Source organism: Rattus norvegicus, chromosome 2 (genome assembly GCF_036323735.1).
Source record: "Rattus norvegicus strain BN/NHsdMcwi chromosome 2, GRCr8, whole genome shotgun sequence".
Lineage (NCBI taxonomy): Eukaryota > Metazoa > Chordata > Mammalia > Rodentia > Muridae > Rattus > Rattus norvegicus.
Window position 1 is genome coordinate 8377806 of NC_086020.1, and position 21422 is coordinate 8399227.

The 21422-nt window shown below is 39.0% G+C and overlaps 1 protein-coding gene across 16 annotated transcripts in view; it reads left to right on the forward strand.

Moving 5' to 3' along the window:
• Mctp1 (multiple C2 and transmembrane domain containing 1) overlaps positions 1 to 21422 on the forward strand; it is a 694629-nt gene that overhangs the window by 578838 nt on the left and 94369 nt on the right. For all 16 annotated transcript variants that reach the window (XM_039102152.2, XM_039102154.2, XM_063281693.1 and 13 more), the window contains one exon: positions 3586 to 3639. In XM_039102152.2, coding sequence (XP_038958080.1) covers positions 3586 to 3639 — 54 coding nt within the window. The remainder of the gene's footprint in view (positions 1 to 3585; positions 3640 to 21422) is intronic.

Below are 21422 nucleotides of genomic sequence, written 5' to 3' on the forward strand. Positions count from 1 at the left end.
TTGGAGACACCTAGAGCATGTACCCATTTCTAGTGCAGAGCGAAGACTCAGAGCTGTCCATGTGTTTCACTGAGTCATTAATGCCTGAAGATCAGTCATGAAGCCACCATTGCCTCAATTTAGCGTCTTCATCTGTGTCCATTCTATACCTAATATGTATTTCTTTGGATCAGTTAAAACACCAAACAGAATTTTACATCAATCAGAATGTAGAAAAAACGGGTATAATTTCATTTCCAAAGTTAATGTTAAAGAAAGATTGACATTTTGTTTTCATTATTAGCTAACATTTTGGAGTACAGGAGTTTTGGTACAGGAGTTACATGATCTCGCTAGGTCCTTAACCAACGCTGTGGAATGGGGTTCTTTCCAAAGTATTTTAAGCTTCACCTGAACATACTCTGCTGGGGTACATTCTGGAATGATATATAGAAATCAATAGGAAGCCATCATCAGTGTTATCAAGCCTCATGTGCCTGTGATGTAGCAATCAAAAGCCAACAGAGGAGGGGAGACCTGGATAGTATAACAGCACAAAGGCCTCTCTCAACATGACACTCTTCTGCCAAATGTAGAAGCAAATGGTCGTGTTGGGGGATCTGACTGCACATTTGTAGAATAATTGCATGTAGCCAATTACCCACTCGGGCAGGGTAATAACAGTTTGGGTTTCGCAAAAGAAGGGCCCAATTCTGTAGACCTCCTCAAGTCACACTTGAACACAATATCATTTGTAAAATGTATAAATTAGCCAAGTGATTTGTTTTAGAATTTCATCATATTTTGAAGTGTTGGACGTTAATTTGATAGTGAAGATCCCTGGATCCTTACGGTCAGATGCAGATGCTTGCCTTCTCTAAGCAACACTTCCAAATGGTTCAATTATTTGCCTTTCCTCATTTACGTTAGTGGTTAGATAGATATAAATCTTTCATTGGAGCTAGGTCAGCTCTGTGAAATAAAGGGCAGATGCTACACTGTAGGGTGTGCTCAATCATTTGAAGACCCAGAGCCAGGAGCAGTGATGCACTCTTATAATTCCAGTACTTGAGAGGCTGAGGCAGGAGAGGTGACAGACACTAGAAAAACAAAAACAAGCCAAAGGATATGACAGCCGGATGATGAATTTATCTATTTATCTGACCAGAAATATTTCTTGAACAACTGCTATGTAGCTTGCAATATGCAAAACATAATCTGTCACATTTGCCTTCTGGGAATGAGGCAGGATGGTGAGTGTTAAAGAGATGACACACAGGAGACAGTTTGTATTTGGTGCTGACTACTGAATACTGGATCACACTTGCTAAGCAACCAATCCCAATCCTACAATACATTTTAATCGTTAATAGCTCAAATATTGTTTGAGTTTATTTTCCTTTTATGTTTTATATGACTCTTCAAGGCTGACTTTAGCAACACAGAAAGAAAGAAAATGTCTTTTATTTAAATCTAAATTTTTGTAAGATAATTTTATACTTTTATTTGTGATAATAAAGTCATCTTTTAAAAACTTCTCATGAGGATCTGTGACGTCTTTTGATATAACCTAATATGTGTCACCAATAATTAGTTTGAATGTCCTATCATGCATCACCACAATTGTCATTGCTGTGTCCATATGTATAATGTGAATGCTTTAAATGGTCAAAAACTCAAAGTTCACACCAAGGCTTATCTGATAGCCCCTCCTTTAGTTCTACAGGATTCACGTGAATATTGATGGAGTCTCCATGTGCTTCCTCATCTTTGTACTCATACATTACCTATACTGTATACCTTGGGCCAGGCATTTATGACAAATACTTGGGAGCTGTTTGAGTATAGTTAAAGAGTATAATGAGCATAGATTCCTTGCGGAGGCTGTAGTGGTTGCACGCACACGTGCCCCAACAACAGACCTTCTCAATACATATTGCAAGCAGCATATTGTGCTTCTGGGGCCCTTCTAAGGTATTCACTGTTCAGGAAGAAAGCCACGAGTTCTACTTTTTAACAAGAGATATAAAGTGTAACAATAAATTAGGAACAGTTTTGTGATTTCAGATGTCCTTAATTATATATTGGTTCATGAGAACTGGAAATTGGTGTTGTGATTAACATCACAGAAGGATTTTAGAAGACAATAAAAGTAACTGGGAATAGCACAGCGTCTCAGTTCACATAGCCCTCCACCCATAGGCTGGATTATTGGCATTTTCCACCCAGAATCTATTGCAGTTTGTATGAGAGTCAGACAAGAGAAGAACTCGATGCTGCCGTCATCAGAAGCTTGGTGAGAGGCTTCAAAGTACTTGATAACTGTGTTGCAGCTAGTTTTATTTTGAGATATCCAGACTGTATTTTAAAAAGCAGCATAAGAATTAGAAATGATAAAGAATATACATTCTATATAATTACAGTTTTCTGAAGCCTACCTGGAAAATAACTCACAATTTTCTATTTGTAGTTTCTACAGAGGGCACACACATGTACACGCTATCTTGGGTAAAATATTTATTTGAAATGTGAAATTCTAATTTGCTCATTTGTTAAGGCAGAGACTCTCTCTGTAACCCAGGTAGACCTGGAAATTAGTACATAATCTTACAGTTTTCAAACCCTCTATAGGCCATCTGCCTCATGAAGCTACGTTTATTAAGTCTATAGTTATATATTGAGCAAAGGAAGTAAAAATTGTTTGTTAAACCAAAATAACTTTCCCATTTAAAACTATGCATATTGGGGCTGGAGAGATGGCTTAGAAGTCAAGAGCACTGGGTGCTCTTCCAAAGACCCAGATCTGACCCCCAATACCCACATGGCAGCTCACAACCATCTATAACTCCATTTCTGAGGGATCTGAAATGCTCTTCTGACCTCCAAGGGTAACAGGCATACAAGTGGTAGATAAACATATATATGTATGTATGTATGTATGTACGTATGTATGTATGTATGTGTGTGTGTTAAACACCAATACAATACAATAAAATAAAAATGAAATTTAAAAGTATACATGTTCACCAGTATAATCTGTATTGCTATTTCAGGTAGCCCACAAAATCGGAAAGTAGGACTCAAAGCAAATCACTCAAGTTGATTTTATACATCAGAATTAAAATTGGGAGCATTAGAGACGTTCATTGTTGGTTTTATGCCACAGACCACCCATGTAAATCAATTAATAGAAATAAGTTTTTATCTTATAGTTGGTCAAAAAAGTAAATTAGAAATACAGCAGCTGTTTCATGCTTGGTTATCCTGCTCTGTGTTTAAAATGCCTGATTGAAATAGGCAGCAAAAGAGCTAGAGGGGAAATTTCATAACTTAGAGCAGCCTGTAGTTGCATGCTAGTTCACCTTTGGCATACTTCAGATTCTTTGACACCAAACCTTCCAAAAGAGTAGGTTTCTCCTCACCAGTTCCTCTTCCCTGGTTTAATCAATTAAAGGTTGAGCCCTTCCATAATCCTCCTCTCTGGATGAAGCTTCTCCTCTCAGAGCATGTGTTTCAATTGTTAATAATGTTTTCAAAGGGTTCAAAATGACAGAACAAAATCCTCTCCTCTAAGAGCAGAAAAACAACATGTGTTTCTGTCTGCAGGTAGTGGAGGACATGCTGGAGGACGAGGAGGAAGAAGATGACAGAGATGACAAGGTAATTATCTTTCCCAGCGCTGGGTACCTTGGTGTGGGAGTACAGACATGACACTGTTTTCACAGGCAGTTAAAAAAGGAGTTGAAGTGTTTTGAGTCTAAAAAATTGAACAGTGCTGTTTATCATCCTAACAATGCCACTGCATGCAGCAAACAGGAAGAGACGGCTATAAATCCTCTCTGATTTTGTCCAGAGCTGGGTCAAATATTTTTCTGCAGGAAAAAAAAATCGGCTTGGCTGGAACTTGATAGCTACTGTGAAGATCACAGCAGTGACAACTGTTTTTGAAGGGCAAAAATGTGTCCTGTCTTGAATGGTACAAATCAGTCTATGCTTTGAAGGGAAGGAGATGGGTGTGAAAACGTAGTAGCCTTCATGAGTTGGACATAGGTGATATCTATAGTTTTCAAAGAATTGCTTATCAAAGGAACATGTGTATGATGTGCTTGCATGGACATTTAAATAGCCCTGGGCTCACTGTCCTACCTAGATCCATAATGGCCTATTTCTCCTTCATCAGGAAAGTCCTTTGAAGACACTTGCATTTCATTTGCTGGTTGCCTTGGGGATGGAGACCACAGTAAACAGCAGATAATTTCTAGGTTGTTTAGGTTGGCGGTTCTATGAAGGAAGGGAGAAATTAGTATGAATTTGTACCACCACAGCAGTGGCTAAGTTTAGAACAGTTCTTTCTAGGAAGCAGGATAGGAACTCTCTGACGCTGTGATTTCTGGGCATTTGTAGTATTAAAGCTTAATATGTCTTAAGATGAGATCAGGAAGCAGGAGAGAAAATAAGAACTACTTGTAAATTATTTGGAACATACAACCAGATTTTGATCTCCACCCAAAACTGACCACTGTTACATAAACAAATGATTTTTAATTGAATTTTTTAAATTTATATTTGAAATGTTATCCCCATTCCCTGTTATCCCCAACCCTCCTATCAATCCCCCTCCACCTTCTTTATGAGAGTGTTCCCCCCATACATCCACCCACCCCTTCCTGCCTCCCAAGCCTGACATTCCCTTACACATGGGGTCCAGCCTTGTCAGGACCAAGGGCTTCTCCTCCCATTGGTGACCAACAAGGTCATCCTCTGCTACATATGCAGCTGGAGCCATGGGTCTGTCCATGTGTACTCTTTGGATGGTGGTTTAGTAAGTCCCTGGGAGCTCTGCTTGGTTGGTATTACAGGATTGAAAACCCAATGAGTTTCTTAAATCTTTTCTTTAATTCCATCAATAGGGACCCCATTCTTAGTTCAGTGGTTGACTGTGAGCATTCACCTCTGCAGTTGTCGTGCTCTGGCAGAGCTTCTCAGGAGACAACTATATCAGGCCCCTGTCAGTATGCACTTCTTAGCATCAGCAATATTATCTGGATTTGGTGATTGTATGTATAAGGGCTGTGTCCACAGGTGGGGAAGTCTCTGGATAGCCATTCCTTCAGTCTCTACTCCAAACTTGGTTTCTGTATCTCGTACTATGAATATTTTTGTCCCTCCTTCTAAGAAGGTCTGAAGCATACCCACTTCGGTCATCCTTCTTGACCTTCATGTGGTCTGTGGATTGTATCTTGGGTAATCCAAACTTTTGGACTAATATCCACTTGTCAGTGAGTGCATACCATGTATGTTGTTTTGTGATTGGGTTACCTCACTCAGAATGATATTTTCTAGTTCCTTCCTTTTGCCTATAAATTTCATGAAGGCATTATTTTTGATAGCTCAGTAGTACTCCATTGTGGAAAGGTACAACATTTTCTGTATCCATTCCTCTGTTGAGGAACATCTGGGTTCTTTCCAGCCTCTGGCTATTATAAATAAGGCTGCTATGAACATAGTGGAACATGTGTCCTTGTTATATGTTGTAGCATCTTTTGAGTATATGCTCAGTAGTGGTATAGCTGGGTCCTCAGGTGGTGCTATGCTTTTTTTTTTTTTAAATTTTAAATCTTTTTATTTTATTTTATTTTTTTTTTATTATCTTGAGTATTTCTTATATACATTTCAAGTGTTATTCCCTTTCCCGGTTTCCGGACAGACATCACCCTCCCCCCTCCCCTTCCTTGTGGGTGTTCCCCTCCCAAACCTCCCCCCATTGCCACCCTCCCCGCATAGTCTAGTTCACTGGGGGTTCAGTCTTAGCAGGACCCAGGGCTTCCCCTTCCACTGGTGCTCTTACTAGGATATTCATTGCTACCTATGGGGACAGAGTCCAGGGTCAGTCCATGTATAGTCTTTAGGTAGTGGCTTAGTCCCTGGAAGCTCTGGTTGCTTGACATTGTTGTACTTTTGGGGTCTCGAGCACCTTCAAGCTCTTCCAGTTCTTTCTCTGATTCCTTCAACGGGGGACCTATTCTCAGTTCAGTGGTTTGCTGCTGGCATTCGCCTCTGTATTTGCTGTATTCTGGCTGTGTCTCTCAGGAGCGATCTACATCCGGCTCCTGTCGGTCTGCACTTCTTTGCTTCATCCATCTTGTCTAATTGGGTGGCTGTATATGTATGGGCCACCTGTGGGGCAGGCTCTGAATGGGTGTTCCTTCAGTCTCTGTTTTAATCTTTGCCTCTCCCTTCCCTGCCAAGGGTATTCTTTTTCCTCATTTAAAGAAGGAGTGAAGCATTCACATTTTGATCATCCGTCTTGAGTTTCCTTTGTTCTAGGGATCTAGGGTAATTCAAGCATTTGGGCTAATAGCCACTTATCAATGAGTGAATACCATGTATGTCTTTCTGTGAGTGGGATGGCTCACTCAGGATGATATTTTCCAGTTCCAACCATTTGCCTACGAATTTCATAAACTCATTGTTTTTGATAGCTGAGTAATATTCCATTGTGTAGATGTAGGTGGTGCTATGCTTAATTGTCTGAGGAACCTCCACACTGATTTCTAGAGTGGTTGTACCATCTTGCAATTCCACCAAAAATGCAAGAGTGTTCCTCTTTCTTCACATTCTTGCCAGCATCTGTAGTTACCTATGTTTTTTTAATTTAGCCATTCTGACTGTTGTGAGATTGAATCTAAGAGTTGTTTTGATTTCCAGTTCCCTGATGACTAAGGATGTTGAACATTTCTTTAGGTACTTCTCAGCCATTCGATATTCCTCAGCTAAGAATTCTTTGTTTAGATCTGTACCCCATTTGTAATAGGGTTATTTGATTCTCTGGAGTCTAACTTCTTGAGTTCTTTGTATATATTACACATTGGCCCTCTATCTGATGTAAGATTAGTAAAGATATTTTTCCAATCTGTTGGTTGCCATTTTATCCTAATAACAGGGTCCTTTCCCTACGGAAGCCTTTGCAGTTTTGTGAGGTACCATTTGTCGATTCTTGATCTTAGAGAATAAGCCATTGGTGTTCTGTGCAGAAAAATTTTCCCAGGACCCATGTGTTTGAGGCTCTTCCCCACTTTCTCTTCTATTAGTTTGAGTGTATCTGGATTACGTGGAAATCCTTAATCCAGTTGGACTTGAGCTTTGTACAGGGCAATAAGAATGAATCAATTTGCAATCTTCTACATGCTGACCTCCAGGTTAACCAGCACCATTTGTTGAAAATGCTATCTTATTTCTATTAGATGGTTTTACCTCCTTTGTCAAAGATCAAGTGACCATAGGTTTGTGGGTTCATTTCTGGGTCTTCAATTCTATTCCACTGCCTGTCTGTCTCTGTACCAATACCATACAGTTTTGGTCACTATTGCTCTGTAATACTGCTTGAAGTCAGGGATGGTGACTCCCCCAGAAGTTCTTTTGTTGTTGAGGATAGTTTTTGCTATCCTGGGTTTTTTGTTACTCCAAATGAATTTTCAAATTTCTCTTTCTATCTCTGTGAAGAATTGAGGTGTAATTTTGATGGGGATTGCATTGAACATGTAGATTGCTTTTGCCAAGATGGCCAGTTTTACTATATTAATCCTGCCAACCTGTAAGCATGTGAGATCTTTCCATCTTCTGAGATCTTCAATTTCTTTCTTCAGAGACTTGAAGTTCTTGTCATATGGATCTTTCACTTGCTTGTTTAGAGTCACACCAAGGTATCGTATATTATTTGTGACTATTGTGAAGGATGGTGATTCCTTAATTTCTTTGTCAGCCTGTTTATCCTTTGAGTAGAGGAAGGCTACTGATTTGTTTGAGTTAATTTTATATCCAACCACTTTGCTGAAATTTTTTATCAGGCTTAGTAGTTCTCTGGTGGAACTTTTGGGGCCACTTAAGAATACTATCATATCATCAACAAATAATGATATTTTGACTTCTTCCTTTCCAATTTTTATCCCTTTGACCTCCTTTTGTGGTCTGATTGCTCTGGCTAGGACTTGGAGTACCACATGGAATAGGTAGGCAGGGAATTCCTGATTTTAGTTGGATTGGTTCAAGTTTCTCTCCATTTAGTTTGATGTTGGCTACTGGTTCGATGTATATTGCTTTTACTAAATTTAGGTATTGGCCTTGAATTCCTGATCTTTTCAAGGGGTATTGAATTTTGTCAAATGCTTTCTCAGCATCTAATGAGATGATCGTGTGGTTTTTTTCTTTGTGTTTGCTTATATAGTGAATTATGTTAATGGATTTTTGTATATTGATCCATCTCTGCAATTAAGCCTACCTGATCATGATAGATGATCATTTTGATGTGTTCTCAGATTCGGTTTGAGAGAATTTTTTGAGTATTTTTTTCTGTCGATATTCATAAGGGAAATTGTTCTGAAGTTCTCTGTCATTGTTGGGTCTTTGTGTCATTTAGGTATAAGTGTAATGGTGGCTTCGTAGAAGTTGGTAGAATTGGGTAGTGTTCCTTCTGTTTCTATTTTGTGGAATAGTTTGGACAATGTTAATATGAGGTCTTCTATGGAGGTCTGACAGAATTCTGCACTAAACCCATCTGATCCTGGGCTTTTATGTTTGAGAAACTTTTAATAACTTCTATTTCAGTAGGAGTTATGGGACTGTTAAAAGTTTTTTGTGATCCTGATATAACTTTGGTACCTGGTATCTGTCTAGAAAATTGTCCATTTCATCTAAATATTCCAGTTTTGTTGAGGATAGTTTTGTGTAGTAGGATCTGATCATTTTTGAATTTCCTGAGATTCTGTCGTTATGTCTCCCATTTCATTTCTAATTTTGTTAATTTGGATAATGTCTCTTGGACCTCTGGTGAGTCTGGCTAAGAGTTTATCTATCTTGTTGATTTTCTCAAAGAACCGGGTCCTGGTTTTGTTGATTCTTTGTATAGTTCTTTTTGTTTCTACTTGGTTGGTATCAGCCCTGAGTTTGATTATTTCCTGCCTTCTACTCCTCTTGGGTGTATTTACTTCTTTTCATTCTCTAGCTACCAGGTGTGCTGTCAAGCTGCTAGTGTATGTTCTCTCCAGTTTATATTTGAAGGCACTCAGAGCTATATAGGTTTTTCCTCTTAGCACTGCTTTCATTGTGTCCCATAAGTTTGGGTATGGTGTGCCTTAACTTTCATTAAATTACAAAATGTCTTTCATTTCTTTTTTATTTCTTCCTTGACAAAAAAATCGTTGAGCAGTGTTGTTCAACTTCCATGCATATGTGGATTTTCTGTTGTTATTGTTCTTATTGAAGACCAGCCTTAGTTTGTAGTGATCTGATGGGATGCATGGGGTTATTTCAATCTTGGTGTATCTGTTGAAGCCTGTTTTGTGACTGATTATATGGTCAATTTTGGCAAAAAGACCATGAGGTGCTGAGAAGAAGGTATATTCTTTTGTTTTAGGATGAAATGTTCTATAGATAGCTGTTAAATCCATCATAAGTTCTGTTAGGTTTTCTATGTCTCTGCTCAGTTTCTGTTTCCATGGTCTGTCCATTGATAAGAGTAAGGTGTTGAAATCTTCTACTAATATTGTGTGAGGGGCAATGTGTACTTTGAGCTTTAGTAAGGTTTCTTTTGTAAATGTAGGTGCCCTTGCATTTGGAGCATTGATATTCAGGATTGAGAATTCGTCTTGATATATTTTTCCTTTGATGAGTATGAAGTGTCCTTCCTTATCTTTTTTGATAACTTTTGGTTCAAAGTCAATTTTATTTGATATTAGAATGGCTTCTTCAGCTTGTTTCTTGGGACCATTTGCTTGGAAAATTGTTATCCAGCCTTTTACTCTGAGGTAGTATCTGTCTTTGTCTCTGAGGTGTGTTTCCTGTATGCAGCAGAATGCTCTTTATGTATGCAGTCTGTTAGTCTATGCCTTTTTATTGGGGAGTTGAGTCTATGGATGTTATGAGATATTAGGGAATAGTGATTGCTGTCTCCTGTTATTTTTGTTGTTAGACGTGGAATTATGTTTGTGTGGCTTTCTTCTTTTGGGTTTGTTGCAAGATGATTGCTTTCTTGCTTTGATAGTTTCCCTTCTTGTGTTGTAAATTTCTATCCATTATCCTTTGTAGGCCTGGATTTGTTCTCCATCTATGGTAATTGAGAGGGTTTTTTTTTCTGGATATAATATTTGTGTTCTCTTAGTGTCTATATGACATCTGCCCAGGATCTTCTGGCTTTCATTTTCTCTGGTGAGATGTCTGGTGTAATTCTGATAGGTCTGCCTTTATATGTTATTTGAACTTTTTCCCTTACTGCTTCTAATATTCTTTCATTTTTTTGTGTATTTGGTGTCTTGACTATTATGTGACAGGAAGAATTTCTTTCCTGGTCCAATCTGTTTGGAGTCCTATAGGCCTCTAGTATGTTTATGGGCATCTCTATCTTTAGGTTAGGGAAGATTTTTTTTCTATACTTTTGTTGAAGATACTTACTGGCCCTTTAAGTTGGGAGTCTTTGCTCTCTTTTATATCTATTATCCTTAGGTTTGATCACCTCATTGTGTCCTGTATTTTCCTGGATGTTTTGGGTTAGGAGCTTTTTGTATTTTACATTTTCTTTGATGGTTGTGTCAATGTTTTCTATGGTATCTCTCTTTTATCTACTATATTCTGATGGTGATGCTTGTGTCTCTGTGTCCTGATCTCTTTCCTAGGTTTTCTGTGTCCTGGGTTGTCTCCCTTTGTGATTTCTTTATTGTTTCTATTTTCATTTTTACATCCTGGATGGTTTTGTTCAATTCCTTCACCTGTTTGTTTCTGTTTTCCTGTAATTCTTTAAGGCATTTTTGTGTTTCCTCTTTAAGGGCTTCTACTACTTTACCTGTGTTGTCCTGTATTTCTTTAAGGGAGTTATTTATGTCCTTCTTAATCTCCTCTATCATCATCATGAGATGTGATTTTAGATTCAAATCTTGCTTTTCAGGTGTGTTTGGACAAATGGACTGTGATGATGCCATGTAGCCTTGCTTTCTGTTGCTTAGGTTCCTGTTCTTGTCTCTGGACGTCTGGTTATCTCTGGTGTTAGCTGGTCTTGTCATCTCTGACAGTGGCTTGACCCTCCTGTATGCCTCTGTGTCAGCACTCCTGCAGACTTCCTTCCTTCCAGTAGGATCTGGGTACAAAGAGTCATGACACAAGGTCAGCTTCAGGCTCAGGAGGAAACCAGAAGGATCCTTTCCCAGTGTGCTCCTGGGCCTGTACAGTGGGCTCTAAGTGGGTTCCTCTTTGGTAAGGAATGTGAGCTGAAGTCATGATCTACACTGTGCTCTCAGGAATGTCCCCACTTCTGAGAGTCCCACTCTATCCCCCATGGGATCTGAGTACAGAGATCTATGTGACCCGGTCACCTGTCAGCATAGTCAGAAACTGGAAGGATCCTGTCCCAAACTGCTCCTGGGCTCCTGTGTCCTAAGAGATCCTGGTGGGTCCCTGACAGCAGAAGTGGTAGTCTTACCTCTGCTCTCAGTTGTATCAGCAGTCCTGAAGACTGACTTTCAGCTCTGGGGACAGGCAGGGACATGATGAATCCTGTCCTTGACCTCTCCTAGGTTCCTGAGTCCAGAGGCCTCCAGGTAGGTTCCTCTTGGATCAGGAATGTGAGCAGAAGTGGTAGTTTCTTCTCTGCTCTCAGGAGTGTCTGCACTTCTGAGAGTCTGGCTCTCTCCCCTACGGAATCTGGGTACAGAGAACTGTGGGACCAGTCAGCTCTATGTACAGGCCACAAATGATGGTTTTAAAGGAAGCAAAACATTGCATCTTAGTTTATGCCCTTGACCTTTGATTTCATAAAAGATGAACAGTTATATCTGGGATAAGAATTTGTATTGGAAGCAAACATTGCAAGTGTACAAAGCAAAAAATGTCACACTTCATGAATGATCAGTGTTTTCTGACTAATATTTTATGTTTACAGAAGGAAAAAAAACACACATGCTTACATCCTGCTTCACTATCATGCTGCTTCGAATGCTTTTACAATTGATTGAGCTTTTATGTGAAATTTTTCTCCTGTGCACACCATTCAGTCATTAGCATCATGATCAAAATGAAGCTACAAAATCTCTTGTCTGCAAACACACATGCACACACACACACACACACACACACACACACACACACACACACACACGCTAGTGTGCTTGGTATTATTAAAGTTAAATAACATGAACACACACCCTGGGCAATAACTGGTCTGATTTATTGTTAAGGTCAGTTGTAGAACTGTGGAGAGCCTATACTTTAACTCAACATGCCAGCTCTGAATCATCACTTCTCTGCGGACAAAGACTGAGCTGCCATCCATTTATAGCCATTCTCCATTGCTTGTTGCTGCTTTATTATTAAAGCCACCATAAAAATCCATCCCAGCAGCAGGCATTTCCCTAGAAATGCTAATAAATAGAAACCCCAGTGAAGTCTACTTCTTCTGTATCTCCCTACTGGAATCTTACCTCATATATTTTTAGACAGTTTGTTGTTGTTGTATGTCTCTCCCTTTTCTTGTTCATTTTTTAATAGAGTAGATCTTAGGTGTAGTCAACAAATAGACATCCCTGGTTAAGCAGCTCACCAAAACACAAACTATTGAACACATCTGGGTGGAAGCACCAACGCTCAGGCGCTTTATGTACAGTGACCTCGAGGTTGGCTGTCTGCAATTGACACCCTCATTTTCACATGTCTTTAGATCTAGTTACGAAAGTAGACTGAAAGTGAGGTCTTCAATTTCTGTGTGAGTTCAACTAAATTTGTCTGTAGATGATATGGACAAGTAGTGTGTTCTCATTATGAACTGGCTGTTGTTTATAACCCACCCATTTATTTTCATGGTACAGAGGGTGAGGTCCTTCCCCCCTTTTTTTCCATTATAAAAAATTGATAACATGACCTTCATGTCTGAACATAAAAGAACCTAAGGTCTTAATTGTAGTTATTTGCAGTAGACTTCTAAATTCTCTTAGACAAGGAATCTTGAAATGTAAAGCCTATGTTATGAGAAAAGCAGAAGGACGGATTCTACAAGCATTCATTTGCTAGCTTTTGTCCTTTGGCTTGGCTCTCCCAGCAGTACGCATTGTAAGTTTAGCTAGCAGTGTGTCTGAATGGGAAAAAAGGGATTTCCTATTCTAAAATTTTCATTGGTTCCTTCACTTAAAGTTAGTGGGTCAAGTCATGTGTAATGGAGTTTCATGAGAAAACAAATGTGGTTTTCACCATACAAACAGGTACCTGTAACCCTCATTAGTTCTATGTTTTCTCATATGGCATAATAGTGGGGTCAGGTCAATGGGTACTCTTATAGGATAAAAGTAAAGAAATTAATAAATGTGCCAAAGCCTCATTTTAATTGAACCTGAAGCATATGTCACAAGTATGTAAAATATGTCCCAGATGTTTCACCAGGGCCAGTGTCTTGCTTTTCCTGATTACCACAAGGCAGCTATTAGTCTGTAACCTTTGGACTTGAGGGTAAATGGGGTATTACATGGCATAGAGTATGAGCACCTGCTTCCCATTCAGCAGAGACCCCTGGCAGGCTTTGCCTAAGCCCATGCACATGCTTTTATTTAGCAGATTGTTCAGTGATAATGAAAAGTGTCTTTCTTTAGAACAGCAGTGACATTAGTCACTCACAATGAAAAAGCAAGTCATTGGCTACTTGACAAGATCCTGTGGCCATAAGCTGAAGTTCTTTATTTTATTTGAGCATGATTTTTCCCTCAGCATAATTACACACATAGAATAGATATAGCTTGAAAAAGTTGAAACCCATAAAGATATATTATGTGAAGTAATGTGTAATTACTTGGCAGAATAGCTTTGCAATGGTTTTTCTTTAGTGTTGGCTTTAGTACCTGGAAAGACATTGATAAAAATTGGTAGAAGCTCAACTGTAGTTCACCGAGATCACCAAATTTTGAAACTTTTCAGATTATGGCCTTTTAAGTTTTTGTTATTGTACTAGCTTTTTATTAAAAAGTTCTTCCTCATTCAGCAGAGTTATGGTCACAGATTAACTATTATAAAATCCATTGTCTACATTTGCTCAAATTTATAATTAAATAGCCTCTCTCTTAATACAGTTTTCACAAATGTAGAAAACATCAGTTTTAAATGGTGAATCTGGCATGTGAAACACTGCCTTCCAATATTTTTAATTAGTTGCATGGTGTTAGAGCACTGTTGAACTATACTGGGGACAACATTATTTTCCAAATTAATTATGAAACCTGCTACAGTGCCTGTTCCATAGAGCATTCTTTCAACCCTCAACCACAAAGCTCCAGTCTAATACGTTTTTTAACCTACCACCAATTCCTTTCTTTAATAGACTATAAGCAAAATGAGGTTTAACTAAATTTCCTAGGTGTTGCTATCAACAAGCAAATAACAGTGTTCACACCACATCATATACAGTCACACAGTAGCCAATCTGCATAGCCTGGACATCTAATTAACCAAGGTCAATCCCCTTTTGTACTTTAAAAGGTTTCAGCATGCTTCCACAGTACAGCCTGCACTGGTAATAGGACCCAGCCGTGAAATCAGGAAGCAGAAGTCAGAGTGCTGGGTTCCTGCAGAGAAAGCATGAATTCAAATGCATTACATTCTAGTCATGTTTATTGATAAAAGATATGAAAGTGTTTAGGCATTTATGCCTACACAGCTTCTCCCTTTTCTTCAGCTGTTTTGTCATTGCTCCTTGTTTCCGGATAGCTAGATTCAATGAATGAAACTTATTTGAGTCACTTCAGCATGTACAGATTGTTGCTTTAATTCCTGAAATCTGTATCTTCTGATTTGATTTTCCAACCCAAACATGTGTATACTCTACCCAAGATTCATACATCTCTGCATCTTAAACAGGCAGTAAGGGAGGAAAGAAAAAGATGATTCTAAGTGATATGAGAGGAGATTTTAATCTGACAAAATTGCATTTTCCAGTTACATTCAGTGAAACAACTACATGGCAAGGAAGCCAATCATGGCTGTAGAGAAAGGCAGAATGAGAGGAGACAAGAAAATTCTCTTTTAAGAAATTCTAAATCACATTCAACTGGGATACAATTGTAATCCTTTATTCATCTTCCATTTCTGTATAACAAAGTACCACAAACTTTAAGGCATAAAACAATTTGTGGTTGTTACGTTATTGTATATAGAATTACAGGCATAGACAACTGGCTTCTCTGCTCACAGTCAGACTGCATTATCATCTATAGCATTTAGGAGAGAATCCACTTCAAAGGATGATTTGGCCTGTTGGTAGAATCAGTTCTTTAATCTGTACAGTTGAAATCCTTGCTTTCTTGATTTTTCTCTCTGCCCCTATTCAGCTGTCTTTAAATGCATCGTGGAGAATCTCCCTTGGGTTCCCCACACTTCTGAACTATTTAAGGGCTCACATGTTTATATCAGGCCCAGCAAGGATAACTTTCTATTCTTAAAGCAAACTATATCATGAAGTATGACTCAATTGTGGCAATAATTATTTCATCATATTCTTTAGCCACCACCACCCCTAAACAAAGTGGGGATTAAACTTGATATATAGACTAGAAGGTGAGGACTGTGGCTTCAGTCTTCAAATCTGATTCTGGCAGCTGAGTAGACCTGTCCATGTTCTATAGTAAAAGTGAACAATGTTTGCGTTCATTGACTAGATCTACTGTCAGTTTGGGCAGCAGCTGTCATAAAATAATAGACAAGGGAAACTCTCAGCCTAGACCTGTGCTTGCAAAGGTTGTAGGAATATAAAGTATTACAAAATACGCATTTATTATAAAAATAGGGTGCAATGTGTCCAGCTTGTTGATTATGAAATTCAGTTTGTAGTAAGGGTTCACTGGGCAGGTAGAGAGCTTCTCATGGGCCACTTTTTTTTTATTCTCCTTTCCTTCTGGGGAAGCAAAAAAATATCAAAATATTGGAAAGGCTCCTTTGAGGTTTGGGGGGACCTTGGGAGCTATAGCCCCACTGGGCTGATGACCTCAAATCCTTAAGAGTTTCAACCTCATCTAGAACCATAGTGACATTAAAGCACAAGGGAAACTAAGAAATGATACAGTTCAGTCTCCTTGTTTCCTAGTCATAATACTAGGGGCTGGCACTATAATTCTGATGGATTACTTGCCTAGTGTGCAAAAGGCCCCATGCCTAAACTCCAGAAATATAAAACAGTTAAAATAGACCTGAGGAAATGTACTGAAACGTAAGTGAGAGGCACAGGCAATGCAAGAAGTAAACAGCAAAACCAGGACTAATGAACAGGCTGTTTCCTCCCATCTCAACTCTGGCATCCCCACCCTGCTTTTTTTTTTTTTTGGTTCTTTTTTTCGGAGCTGGGGACCGAACCCAGGGCCTTGCGCTTCCTAGGTAAGCGCTCTACCACTGAGCTAAATCCCCAGCCCCCCCACCCTGCTTTACAACCTGACTTTCCCAGTGAAGAGACAGGATTAAAGGTACAGTTAGAGATTAGCTCAGATTTCCTCTTTTAGTCCTTATGTAGAACAATGAGGGACACATTGTTGTAGCTTGCAGCTATTTAGTTTGAGATCTCCACATCTTGATGCTGCATAGCCAGCTCTTTCCCACTGCCCTGGCAGAGCTGGTAGGGGTTGGTGGAGAAGGACAGATTATGTGGGTATGGCAGCGTAGATGAAACAAGGCAAAACATTCTTAAGGGAATGATAATAACAGATAAGTCTGCCAATCACTTTACCTTAAAGGAGTGAGGTTATCTATCCTCAGGATTTGAGTAGGTTCTGTATAATCATAAGGGCCTTTAAAAGTGGAAGAGGGCATCAGAGCAAATGGCAGGTGACAGCTACTTGTACAACTGTGACCAAGCTCAGGGCTCAAGGCCTTCACAGCAAGAAGAAAGCTATGGTTGGAACAGGTGGAGCATTTGAGGGTTGAGTTTTCCCAGCTGTGTGACAGGTGGCATGAGATCCAAGCTCTTCTAAAGCCAAGCTGTGCCAGCCTCTGTTCTCAGTGCCTCTGAGAAGACTTGAAAGCATGTTTAACAGAGGCAGGAAATGCAGGCTCTGGATCTACAACCAAACACCATGCTGCCATGGTGCAGCCTGGGCCAGCAGGAGGAGACTCTATGAACCAACAAACTATAGAGAAGCAAGTTCCCCTGGGAAATAAGTGGCCAAGACCTGAGCATTGAATCAATAAAACACATATGGACTGTGGCAGAGCAGGACACTTCTGTGGCTGCCTATGAGTCTGGGGAGGGAACCATAAGCCAAGAAAATGTAGTCAGCTGTAGAAGCTGCAGTGAGGAAGTACAGGGCCCATCCCCCAGTGCCCTGCCCACATCGTGATTTTTTGACCCATGAGACCCATTTTGGATATTCGAACTACAGAAGTATAAGGAAAAAAATTTGTTTTCAGCTACTAAGTTTATGATAATTCATGATGGTGGCTGTTACAACTACCTCTAACTGTGTTTTCTCTGCTTCAGTAAGAATGCTTAATCGTAAAGCAATAAATGTAAGTTCTAGCTTTTCTTTATTGACTTGGTCAGTGAAACTATTCAGTTCTTTATTCAATATGCAAATGAGAAAAAATTAAATCTCACCATTTTTAACCAAAATTTCTTAAGTTTTATTTCAGAAAAAAAAATTATTCCCAAACAACAGTGAGTTATTTTCTAGCTGTAGAGTATTGGACCTTACATTACACTGGCAAAGAAGTAGAAGGGTTTTCTTTTTTCTTTATTTTTGAGAATTTCATACATGTATACAGTGATACTCACCCCTCATTTCTGTCACCCCCAGTTCCCTCCATATTTTCAGCACATCTCCTTCAAAGCTTCATGTCTTTTTTTTAATAACCCATTAAGTCCAGTTAGTTCTGCTCATATGAGCATGAGAGTGAGGCGTGTGAATTCACCAGCATCCCCAGAAAAGGGCAGGCACCCCAGCAACTACCCAACTACCCACAGCTTCTTAGTAAGCAGTGGCAAGAGAAATCATCTACCTGGTACTCTTTTTTCCAACTGAAGGATTTCCCTCATGAAAGTCATTCCATCCCCTAAAGTAGCTTATCCTAAAGAGCACTGGGGCAGTAGGCAATGCCCACATTTAAGTAACAAGACCTTTGGGAATATTAAGAAAAATATAGACTTATTCTCCAGAAAAAAAGAGATTTCACATAATTTTAAAACCATGGAAATATTATTGTATAGAAACTATAAATTTCCTTATAAATTTCCATCACCTATTCTCACAAATTTCCTCTTAATATTAATGTCTGTTTATTAAATACATAACAAAATGTAAGTTTTTAAGTAAAATTCTAATAACATTCAATTCAAGTTTCTATGAAAAGGGTGATGCTTGTTCTGTTTTATTGCCATGGGTGTTCTGTTTAAGTATGGCCTTTTCAGGTTTGTGGCAGTAAGCTCTAGAACTGCTAATTTCACAAAAGAAAATAACGATAGAACAGGAGTTTCAGTGGTTTTAGTCTGTGAGAATTAGGGACAGTTACACTTCTTAGAATTTGCCGAAATTCCATGGAATTCATACTGTGTTCAATGTAGTCACCTTCGGAAAAGCACTGTTACTGTTTCATTGTTTAGCACAAGGATTGGAGGAGTTAGGTCACTGGAGGTGGAAATGGAGTCCCAGGAGTTACCTAGAGATTCCAGTTGTTGGACTCCCATGTGTAAACATGCTGGCAACCAGGCTAATTCTTCTGCAGGTTTCTGATAGAAGACCTGAAAGATTTGTATAGTTAACTGGCCCTGATGTGCCTTCCTAGAGTGGCAGGTAAGTCAAAAGAATTAAAGTGGAAAGTTTTTGCCTACAAAATTTGGAAGGATACCTATGCAGTAAACTATGAACAGAACTGTTTCCAATCTTAGATAGTTGGATTTCTTTTGCCTCAGAAAAGCAAACTTTCATTTGAAGGCCAATCAATACTTCAAGGCAGGTCCTCAGGAAACTTAGCTAACTTCTGTATTGCAGCAATGAACTGCCTCTTCCACTCTTTTCTTGACAAAAAAAATTCTTAAAATAGCACTGTGTCAGCCCTGGCTCTCAGGAGGTTGACAATGTACAGAGAAACAGATCATGATTTTTTGGGACTGCTGGCAGAGTCGTTGACACCGGCTGACACCACTGCATGTTGAGATGAGAAGAATGTCTCCTCACCAAAGCATAGAACCAGATGTGTTGCCAAGCGTCACAGATGCTCCAACTGAGCCCACAGTGCCAAGGTTTTTATTCTGCCTCAAAGTTTGTTTGGCAAAGAAATTCTCTACCTTGTTAAAGACATTGACTCTGCAAATTCTAAAAAGAGTTTAAAAAGTAAGAATTCTTCCTTGATGGTAAGAACTTGCCCACAGGAGTTACCTATACAAATGCCTGTACACGTTACAGACATGCATTGCCATGGAAACATTCAAAAGGAACTATTAATGAAAAGTGCAGTATTGGCAGTATTAGGGGTATTTGATAATGGCACAATTCAGAAAATTAACAGTGGCACCAAAATTTTCAGTAACATATCAGTTGTTTTCTTTGGTGATAACATTATTACAGAAAGAAGAATTCATTACTTGTTTTTTTTCTCAAGGCATGTCCAAAGCAAGGTAAAATCACAGACTTGCCTGGTGCTGTTGATGTGTCTTGGTTGGTGAAATGCTTGTCTCACATGTAGGCAGCTGTGGATTTATTCTTCAGTACCACATACAAAAATAATAAAATTAAAAAAAAAGTATGGTGACATGTGTCTGTAATCTCAGAGTTTCAGAGGTGGAGTCAAGAGGATTTGGGGATTGAGGTCATCAGCTACATAGTATGTTGTGGATTAGCCTGTGCTACAACAAAACCTATCTTAAAAAAGAAACAAAAACAATGACTTGCTTTTATATGAAAAAAATGTTTGCTATTTAATAAAGTTTCAAAGTAGGAAGTTGGAGCTACTCCAGCTGATTGACTGTGCTTTTATTGACAAGAATTCTGCTGCACAAAAGATGCACAACCAGTAATGTAGTCCATAGCTCCATGATTAATAGCAAATCAGTAAATATAAAATTTTAAAGGTTCTCCTTTTTTTTCAGTTTTTCAACTTAAGCTAGAGTTGGAATAAAGAAAGATGCATGACAGATGCTTATGCATAAGTGGGTGTTTTCCTAGAGACTCATCAAGAAACTATTAGAGAGACCTTAGTGGTTGTGGTAGTGTCGTGTATATAGAAATATGCATTCAGTCCACCTCTGGTAGATTGCATCATGCTTAAACTTTAAATTCCCATGCACTGATGTCAAGCTTGGTTGCATGACATTATGTCAGACACATGCCATATTTAAGGCTGCCATCCTTCTTTTCATTCTGCAATAAAGCTGGAACTCACAGAATGGGTGCTCCTCTTTTTGTCCAAGTCAGGGAATAAAGATAACAGGAAGCCAGTCCTGATGGACAACAGATGATGGACAGTTGATGGACAGGTGGGAGACAGATAATGGACAGGTAGTAGAAAGTTGGGTTGTATACAACAAATAACCTTGCTCTCATAAGCCTCTAAGTCTTATGATATTTTTGTTACAGCAATTTACTCTAAGTAGCAGACCCAATATCCCATCTTGTATAAGTGTGTATGTGTCTATGACTTCATACTACAGTTTGACGTAGAGCTTGGAATTCATGGGTGGTGGGTGCATGCATGCAAATGTGTATGGAGTAGATGGATGTGTGCTGGCCCACGGATGGAAGTCCAAAGCTGATGGTAGACATCTGCCTCGATCATTCCCCACTTTACCTACTGTGATATAACCTTGTGACCCTTATGCTTACTGATTCTTCCTACTCCAGATAAGTAGCTTGACCAAGAGATCATCTGTGTTAGGATTAAGAATGGCACCATAACCTTCTGGCTTTTATGTAATTTCTGTGACTCTAAATGCTGGTGTTCATGACTGCACAACAAGCACTTTGTTCACTGAGCCATTTCTCCAACCTTACAACATGGAATTTAAAAAGTGGAAAGTCTCATAAAGGAAGTTAAATATTTTTCCTTGTAAATACACAGACCAACCTCTCTTTACCAAACCCCTAAATACAACTTTTGATACAAATAGATCTGTGAGGTATGTATGTGTATACTTGTGTCTGTGTGATATGTGTGTATGCAAGGGTTCATGGAGAGAGAGAGAGAGAGAGAGAGAGAGAGAGAGAGAGAGAGAGAGAGAGAGAGAGAGAGAGAGGCTTGAAAGGTGATATTTCTAACCCACAATTGAGATTAAGGGATACATGACTAGGAGGACAAGATATCTGACAAAATATGAGCCCTTGTGGAGCTACTTTGTAGTGTTTATTTCTCAAGTAATATCCAAATGCACTAGAAGGTGTGGCATAAAAATTAAGGTCCATATAGTATAACAGAAAATGAATTCAGGATATGATACTAAAAATGTA